Raw genomic sequence first — 9,784 nt, forward strand, 5'->3', positions numbered from 1 at the left:
TTCGGTTACTGGCTCAACGCCTCAAAATGCAGGCAGTAATGATACAAAATTCTAGAATTGTATTATTATTTTACCTCAAAGATTGTCATAATTACAGGCAGTTTTCAGGTAGCCTACCTAGTTGGGACCTGAAACAAAACCCACCGAGATTATTTTATGTTACTCTAACAAAACCACCGACTCAGTACCTACAGTAGGGATATTGCTGCTTCCTCAGCATGCTGTGATAACGCCACCTAAATTGTTTATTTATGTGTTCATGCAAGGCTCATCTGACTCTCTGGTTATACACAATTTTAAATAAAAACAGCAGATGTTGCAGATTTTGTTTGTGCTTTCACTTCTGCGAAGTAGAGGACGCGCCTGCGCATTCCTTCTTCCACGTAGCTGCGCCACAATCTCTGGCTGCGCGTAAAGCCAAAACATAGCATAAATATTTGCTGTAAAGCTGCGTTCTTGCTGAATATTTTGAGCATGGCCAGATATTTGAGACCTCCAAATACATCGCTTTTCATTAGGAACATTTCCGATGAATCCAGGTGAGTACACATTTTGAACATATCCCCCTAGTCGAGTCAACTAAAGAATTTGACGCTAATCGGCTAGCCACGCGCTTCGGCCTGACTTGACCTTACCGGGGTAGCTAGACCCGAGGTGGCTAGACTCAAATCTTGGTCCATAAAAATCAAAAGAAAGCTAATATCATTAGATCAGATTGAAACATACGTTTGTAGCTATATCAATCTGGCAATAGTTCGAATTAGTTAGTTGCCCTGCCTAATGAGCTAACGTCGTTAGCTTGCTGTAGCTTCCGGTCCACACTTCGGTGGGAAAAAAACTCCGCTTTTGCTTTATGGAATTCTAATATAAATGGCTTAAACATATGACTGTTAGGGGGAACATGTCATTCTATCTAGGTAACAGCCAGGTATTTTATTTGCAAAAACAACACTACATACACAGGCCTACACATAGTAACACAGTAGGCCAAAGGCAGACAGGTGGCGATACTGAGGTTTAATCTTAACGTCCAAAGGGGAATGCAACGTTATACAGCCAACTAACTATACACTCATATCCCCCGTGGACCGGTTTGTACTTTAAACATTCTCAATTCAGGCAGAAAAGTCGTCGATAATCGATTTCATGGCGACAACGCTGAAAATATGCATACTTTAATGAAACGCCATTTCCCACTACCATGCTGATGCTAGTCCCGGATGTTGCGTATCCCGTTCTACCAATCATGTTGCAGCAGTCTGTTTTCCCACAACTGGTATGATAGTTTCAAAATAAATTGTGTTTCCAGAAATCCTTTAATATAATATCATGTACCATATCACCCAGTCATCATCATCATCACACTATCACCATTTCCTCACCAAGACCAGTATACTGTCTCCTCAAATAATGCACAGTCCAGCTTATTGTCTGTTTACATATTCAAATTAGTTATTTGATTTAACATATATGGTATGTCAATCTTATCTGATTTATGTATCAGGAAATGGAAGGCGGCACACTTCAATCAATCACATTTATTTTGTAGAGCCCTTTTTACACCAGGAATTGTCAGTGTTTTACAGATATCCAGCCTAAACCTATAATGAATACAGGGTGCGAACACTTCAAGACTGTAAGGACAGGTGGTCTTTAATGTTTTAGGCAGTCAAGGGATGTGGTGGTAAGAGGTATGGTAGTCAGAGATCAGTCCAGGGCAAGCCAGCTAGCCTGCAGCATGGGATAGGCAGATCAACCAGGTGTATTGGTGACATGCAGAGCCAGGAATCATCAGGCCAGGGTTTCCTCAGGCATAGTGAGAGAGAAATGGGGTTATTAGTGGCAGCATTCAGATCCATAAAAAAGGGTATATTCATTTACTATTAATTACACTTTTCAGATTGCACAAGTTTATGAACATATCACTTAATAAACCTGTAAACAAAACAATCATTACATGAATTAATGTGGGGTAAAAATCTATTTATTCTACTCTAAATCTCATTTAAACATGATAATTTCACTTCATAAATGTTTCATCATATTAAAACTGAATATTGTTCTGTAAATGAGTTCATGCTAACAAATCAAATACATGTCATTGAAACTATCAGAACAGGGGGGAGAGACTGCTGCAAGTCTATTGCCGCACTGGTGCGTCAAGTAACATAATAAAAATAAATCCATCAATATCCGTCAGTTTAAGTTAGATTTTTTTTTTTTGCATGAGCTGCATATCAATAGGCGGCCTTCCGCATCTGCGGTGGTAGATAGCCGAGCTACAGTGACGTTTGTCAGACCATGAGACATCCCGAAAATCAGTCTTCTCACAAAGACGTCTGAACGGTTTGGCTCTGCGGCCCCCACAATTGTCACAGGTCTGAAGTCTGTGTGTCAACTTCTGTTGGTAGCATTTGGGCTACTAACTGTGACCCCACTGTGGAAAAGGGAGATTCTCACAAACACGTCTCCATTTTGCTCTACGACCCCCACAAGTGTCACGGGACTCGTCTGAAGGTAGCCAGTACTGGTTTAAAAAAATAAAAAATACATGCAAGTATGGATGTGGTTTTGTACCTACCCAAAAAAGGGTTAAACATGGGAAGGGGAATACATATACATACAAACAGTACCAGTCAAAAGTTTGGACACACCTACTCATTCCGGGGTTTTTCTTTATTTTTAGTATTTTCTACATTTATTTTATGTTTGAGATTCTTCAAAGTAGCCACCCTTTGCCTTGATGATAGCTTTGCACACTCTTGGCATTCTCTCAACCAGCTTCGAGGTAGTCACCTGGAATGCATTTCAATGAACCTACTTTGTTAAAAGTTAATTTGTGGAATTTCTTTCCTTAATGCGTTTGAGCCAATCAGTTGTGTTGTGACAAGGTAGGGGTGGTATACAGAAGATAGCCCTATTTGGTTAAAGACCAAGTCCATATTATGGTAAGAACAGCTTAAACAAGCAAAGAGAAAAGACAATCCATCATTTCTTAAGACATGAAGGTCAGTCAGTCCGGAAAATGTCAAGAACTTTAAAAGTTTCTTCAAGTGCAGTCGCAAAAACCATCAAGGGCTATGATGAAACTGGCTCTCATGAGGACCGGCACAGGAAAGGAGGACCCAGAGTTACCTCTGCTGCAGGAAATAAGTTCATTGGCGTTACCAGCCTCAGAAATTTCAGCCCAAATAAATGCTTCACAGAGTTCAACTAACAGGCACATCTCAACATCAACTGTTCGGAGGAGACTGCATGATTCAGGCCTTCATGGTCGAATTGCTGCAAAGAAACCACTACTAAAGGACACCAATAAGAAGAGACTTTCTTGGGCCAAGAAACACAAGCCATGGACATTAGACCGGTGGAAATCTGTCCTTTGGTCTGAGTCCAAATGTGAGATTTTTGGTTCCAACCGCTGTGTCTTTGTGAGACGCAGAGTAGGTGAACGGATGATCTCCGCATGTGTGGTTCCCACCGTAAAGCATGGAGGAGGAGGAGGTGTGATGGTGTGGGAATGCTTTGCTGGTGACACTGTCTGTGATTTATTTAGAATTCAAGGCACACTTAACCAGCATGGCTACCACAGCATTCTGCAGTGATACTCCATCTGGTTTGCGCTTAGTGGGACTATAATTTGTTTTTCAACTGGACAATGATCCAACACACCTCCAGGCTGTGTAAGGGCTATTTGACCAAGTAGGAGGGTGATGGAGTGCTGCGTCAGATGACCTGGCCTCCACAATCGCCCGACCTCACCCTAATTGAGTTGGACCGCAGAGTGAAGGAAAATCAGCCTACAAGGGCTCAGCATATGCGGGAACTCCTTCAAGACTGTTGGAAAAGTTTTCCAGGAGAAGCTGGTTGATAGAATGCCAAGAGTACAAAGCTGTCATCAAGGCAAAGTGTGGCTACTTTGAAGAATATATAATATATTTTTATTTAACACTTTTATTTTGGGTACTACATGATTCCATATGAGTATTTTCATAATTTTGATGTCTTCACTATTATTCTACAATGTAGAAAATAGTAAAAATAAATAAAAACCCTGGAATGAGTAGGTGTATCCAAACTATTGACTGGTACTATGTATGTTTAATTAAAAAATAAATCCTGAGCTCCCTTATCTCCTCCTAGATAGAGCAAAGACATTTCTTTGTTGCCATTTTATGAATGTGTTATTCAATGCGTATGTATGTGCAATAGTAGTAAAGGCCAAATTCATTATTTTATCCTAAAATTCACAGGGGATACGAGTGTATAGCTGGCTGCATAATATTCCCATTGGCCGGTAAGCTGAAACGACTAAATATCGCGATCTGCCGGCCTTTGGGCTACTAACACAGGGAATTTGAACCCTTCTTGGAACTAAGATACATTTCAGAGTGTGCATGAACTTCAAAAAAGTTTCAATTGTGTTTTTAATGCAAAGAAGTGGTATCTTCATATTGCCCAACAGAAGCCACCGGTCTCAGCGGTCTGTCCGTGGCTCCCATGGTGGTGCCACTTTATTCTGGAACTTAAGACTTTTCCTCCAGGTCATTGAAGTGAAATTTCTATCTATTTACGGTATTCAGGCCTGAGGATTTGCGGCGTGAGTTTGGTCGCTATGGGCCTGTAGTAGATGTCTACATTCCACTTGACTTCTATTCACGCCGACCGAGAGGATTTGCATATATTCAATATCCTTTCCCTTCTACAGTGAGAGTTATGAAATCTGTGTTGTAATTTTGAATGTGGTGTAAACTTAACATGCTTTCTCAGACAGTGTCTTCAAGCATTGAGTTTTGGTTGTATAATTGATTTGCTGTGACTGTTTCTGTATGTACACGCTGAAGAACTTTTTAATATCTAACTTACATTTCTCTGTTGCCCCAGAAAATGTAAAGGTATCCAGTTGTTGTGGAAAGTCCGGTGTAGAGTAGATCTAAAGACAAGCAGCAAAAGACCGCCAGGATGCAAGAAACAGAGAGAGGGAGAAAGGTTGAAAAAGAAAGAGAATTTAAAGCTTGAAGAGACAAAGGAAAGAGGGGACGGAGTCGAGGCTTGGATATGTCATCAAAAGAAAGAGGCAAAGGGAAGAGATTTTAAAGGGCAAAGACAAGCAGGAAACCAAGTTCTTCTGGGAGGCGGTTAAAGAGCTTAAAGATCAAGATGTAAGTCAAAGTCGATCGTGTTTAAGGTAACAAACCTGAATTATTTTGTATCCTCCAAAAAAAAAAAATGAATCGACAAATATATTACAGGAAAAGCAATCAATACATAGCCAATATGCTAAATTTGATTCTTAATTGAACTAAGAAATTATAATTGTACTCTTATCAATATATTTTGCCTTCAACAATATCATTTGAAACTGAAGCAGTATTGGTTACTTGGTAAAAGCCATAAAATTAGCGACACATTATTGAAACATGTTTGCCTCATCTTTAATCTTCAGAAGAACCCAACATGCACTTAACAATTGTGTTCCAGAACCTACGTTTAGCTTTATACTGTCAGCCAATATGGCTTCCCTTTTGATTAAGTAGCAGAAGATGCATTGTATTACAACAGTTGTGCTGAAAAGAATTTAACCACATAAGACCACAAGGTAAGAACCTTAACAGCTCAGCAAGTTTGAAGATGTGCGCGACGCAGAAGATGCTCTTCACAACCTGGACAGGAAGTGGGTGTGTGGCCGACAGATTGAAATCCAGTTCGCGCAGGGAGATCGAAAGAGTAAGACAGTTACCCCAATTTATTGTTTGCTGAAGTAACTATGTACCATATTGAGCAATTTACTGATGTTACTTTCAGCTGTAAGTTCAAATACATGTATTTTCTACCTGACGTGGTGCAACTGTAATACTTTTAAGTAGAGCTAAAGCACTAGGTACTGTATGTCTGCTAGTTGGGTTTTTCTCTTTACCCAAGCACCCTTTTATTTTTACGTCACAGCACCCAATCAGATGCAAGGGAAAGAGGGGGGATCTTCGCGCAGCTCTTCGCGGCATGATGATCGTGATTATGATCGGGACAGCCGTCGTAGGCGCTCTCGCAGCCGCAGCTACCAAAGACGCAGGTCACGCAGCCCATCCTACGAGCGCCGGCCCAGACGCTCTGAGAGTCCCCGAGAGTAAGGCCCTTTCTAGTGTTTTCCAACTAGCATGCTTCAAATAACTCCATGGGGTGGGGGGGTTTCAAGCTGCGAAGCTTCTACAAAATGTCAGTTCTGCTGTGTACATTCTGCTTGACAATATAGTTTTGTTACCCAGCTCCCGTGGAAGGATGTACGGTGGTAGAGGAAGAAGCAGGAGCCCGGAAAACGACAGGTGGGTCCTTCACAGCTGAACCACTGACAATGATTGCATCCCAAATGGCACCTCTGTTCCCTATGTAGTACATTACTTTTGACCAGGACCTATTGGGTTTTAGTCAAAAGTAGTGCACTATATAGGGAATATGGACCCATTTGGGAGGTACACAAAGCCATGTTCTGGGCACTTTCAATTAATTTATCAATCATTAGTTGGCTGTGATCTTCTGTCACTTTTGCTGTCTTCATCAGTGGAAGCGTGATTCTAATAATCCAATGGTTTGTTCTTTACACAGGCACAGACCACCCCCACGTGACCACAGACGACCCCCTCCTGGGCACTCCCCCCACAGCCAGTCCCGCTCCCCTTCTCACTCCAGATCCAGGCCCAGGGCCCAGAGGGAGTCCAGAGGAAAGTCTCGTTCCCACTCCAAATCCCTGAGCCCACAAGATGGCGACTTCCACCAAGCCCCCGGTGGCTATGAACCTCGGGATGAGGCATCGTCCCGTATGCGTTCCCTGTCCCGCTCACGTTCCCGTTCCCTCTCACGGTCCCGCTCTCGCTCCAGGTCCTGGACTGGACGCAAGTCAGGGGGACACTAAACATGTTTGTTGGATCTTTTTGACAGTAGTTGTGTCTTGCTGGATAATTGAATGTTCATGGAACAGTTGTTGGTTGGTTTGTTTGCTAAAATGATATTCCTTCGTTTTTTCCCCCGTTTTTTTTCTTTGAGGAAAGACAAACATGGTATCCTTCTGTTTTTAAATCCATCAATCCCAGAAATGTCCTGCCGTTTACACCCTCTGTTTCTAGTCATTATATCTTATGTAAAAGGGTTGTCTTTCATAAGACCCAGGGCTATAAGTACTGTACAAGCCAAGATCAAGGCCAGGATTGCATCCCATCAGTGGTAGATTTGTGTAATAACACATTACATTTTAAAGGTAATTTCCGATTGAGTCAACATATGCAGCGTTTACTATGAATGCAGTCTCGGCAAACGAGGAAACATTGCTTTTTAAAAAAAGTTGCATAGCCGAAAAGGGCTGATCAGATTGAATCCTGGCCCTGGTCACTAAAATTATTACCTTGACTATCTAGTCGGGTAGATTGGACACCGTTCCACACAGTTGGGATGATTTGTAGTGTAAGTTACGTGGCCTGTATAAGAGCCACTAGCCACAGTTCATTTTCTAGTGCTGTTTTTTTTTTTGTGTGAAGATTTGTTCAGCGATACAGGCCCATGTTGCAGTCCTGTTTTGATTTAATACATTCTGATAGCCCTAATTTCCATGCCTTCCAGGAATTCTAAATCGTTTCAGTAGTGTCGTCCTGTCAACTGAAGGTTTCTAAGTTTGCTTTAGTCGCTATGGTTTTGACACAGCCTGTTGTATTTTGTATTGTTTTCTGACATAAAAACATGACCTTGATCCTTCTCTCTGTGTTAGTGCTTCATACTCAACGGTTCCTATGGTGGCTTGTATTATTCTATAATCTGTTTCCTTCGACAGCAACTCAAGAAGTGTAGTCTTCCTTCCTTCTAAATATCAGTTATACTCCACTGTATATGCAACTGTATCTTGAGTAATAAATGTGTAAAAATGAATGGTAGCTATCTAGTTTGGGTGGCATTCTATCAGACATTGTTTGCTTGCGTTTCTGCATGTGGGATGTTTTAGAATTCAAACCGCTGTGGAATCACCAGTCTTACTGAGATATCAACTAAAAGCAGAGGATATCTGTACCTAGCAATATATTTCATTCTGTAGTATCACTATACACAAAATACCTTGAATTCTAATACCATACACATGATTTGGGAGGAAATTATTTTCATCTTGATAAAGGTCACACAAGCTTAATTAAAAAATCTATATCAATATAGGTTGAATGGATAAAATGAGAAAGAATAGGATTTGAATTTGGTATGAACCATAAACTTTAAACTGAGCTGAACAGTTGGAACAACAGCAAAGTAACCAAAACATAAAAAAATATATCAAATATTCCACTCAATAGCTTACATGTTCCATTTGATTCCAATTTTAACTTGTAAGTTTTGGTACCTAAAATACTAAATTTCGCAATGGAATGTGTAAGGTAACCATATCAACTGTGGGTGTTAAATCATAACGCTAATTTTAACATTCTCAGCTTTTGGATTTAAAGATACTCTATACGACTTACATTTAGTCCTGCATTTTTTTCCAATACAAAAGAAAATCTATTTTCATCCTGTCTGTGCATAGTTTTCCCAGATCATTGCTCATACTTTTCATGATTACGATTGCTGTGTATAAAATGCCCAAGAAGGGGGTGCACAGAATGCACTGTTTCCACAGAAATTGATGACAGTTCTCAAGAAATAACAATTAAATTGGTGGAAATATTACATAATACACTCTGGTACAGACAGCAACAAAAACAGTTGAAACTAAGTAGTATTGCTGTGGTAGAAAACCACTTTACAGCAAAATAGTTCCTCCAACTTTGAGATCAGATGCTCTATTAAGCGCCAAAGCTTGGTATGTGCATTATTCCATTACTTCATAGAACAAGCAGTAACAATATAGCCTGGGTGTCGGTCTGTTTCTGCTCCCTTGTCAACTAATGCCAAACAATGGAGTAGGCAAGAGCACAAACTGATACGGGACCAGGTTAGTAACAATGAGGCAGGGCAACCAAGAGGGACTGCAGACTTAATACAACAAGGCTGCTGCTTCCTTCTACTGCTCTGACTGCTGCTTCTTAAAGATTCCTTCTACTGCTCTGACTGCTGCTTCTTAAAGACTGCTGCTTCTTAAAGAATGCTGCTTCCTTCTACTGCTCTGACTGCTGCTTCATAAAGACTGCTGCTTCCTTCTACTGCTCTGACTGCTGCTTCATAAAGACTGCTGCTTCTTAAAGAATGCTGCTTCCTTCTACTGCTCTGACTGCTGCTTCTTAAAGATTGCTGCTTCATTCTACTGCTTTGACTGCTGCTTCCTTCTACTGCTCTGACTGCTGCTTCATAAAGTCTGCTGCTTCCTTCTACTGCTCTGACTGCTGCTTCCTTCTACTGCTCTGACTGCTGCTTCATTCTACTGCTCTGCATGCTGCTTCATTCTACTGCTCTGACTGCTGCTTCCTTCTACTGCTCTGACTGCTGCTTCATTCTACTGCTCTGACTGCTGCTTCATTCTACTGCTCTGCATGCTGCTTCATTCTACTGCTCTGACTGCTGCTTCATTCTACTGCTCTGACTGCTGCTTCATTCTACTGCTCTGACTGCTGCTTCATTCTACTGCTCTGACTGCTGCTTCCTTCTACTGCTCTGACTGCTGCTTCATTCTACTGCTCTGACTGCTGCTTCATTCTACTGCTCTGACTGCTGCTTCCTTCTACTGCCCTGACTCCCCAAAAACACAAGTATAACTGAGCCTGCTGTGTTGTACACACATTTTACTATAACCATGAAGGGGGGGGGGGGGGTCCAGATAACA

General features: G+C 41.3%; 1 protein-coding gene across 1 annotated transcript; it reads left to right on the forward strand.

The window, feature by feature from the left end:
* The first annotated feature begins 382 nt into the window (after positions 1 to 382).
* On the forward strand, positions 383 to 7,732 carry fusip (FUS-interacting serine-arginine-rich protein 1). Its single transcript, NM_001139978.1, is given in 6 exon segments — positions 383 to 539; positions 4,581 to 4,685; positions 5,621 to 5,724; positions 5,944 to 6,121; positions 6,261 to 6,317; positions 6,598 to 7,732. Coding segments are annotated over 6 exon segments (816 nt in total). The 5' UTR covers positions 383 to 474; the 3' UTR covers positions 6,905 to 7,732.
* The last annotated feature ends 2,052 nt before the right edge of the window (positions 7,733 to 9,784 follow it).

Source organism: Salmo salar, chromosome ssa27 (assembly GCF_905237065.1).
Source record: "Salmo salar chromosome ssa27, Ssal_v3.1, whole genome shotgun sequence".
Taxonomy (NCBI): Eukaryota; Metazoa; Chordata; class Actinopteri; order Salmoniformes; family Salmonidae; genus Salmo; species Salmo salar.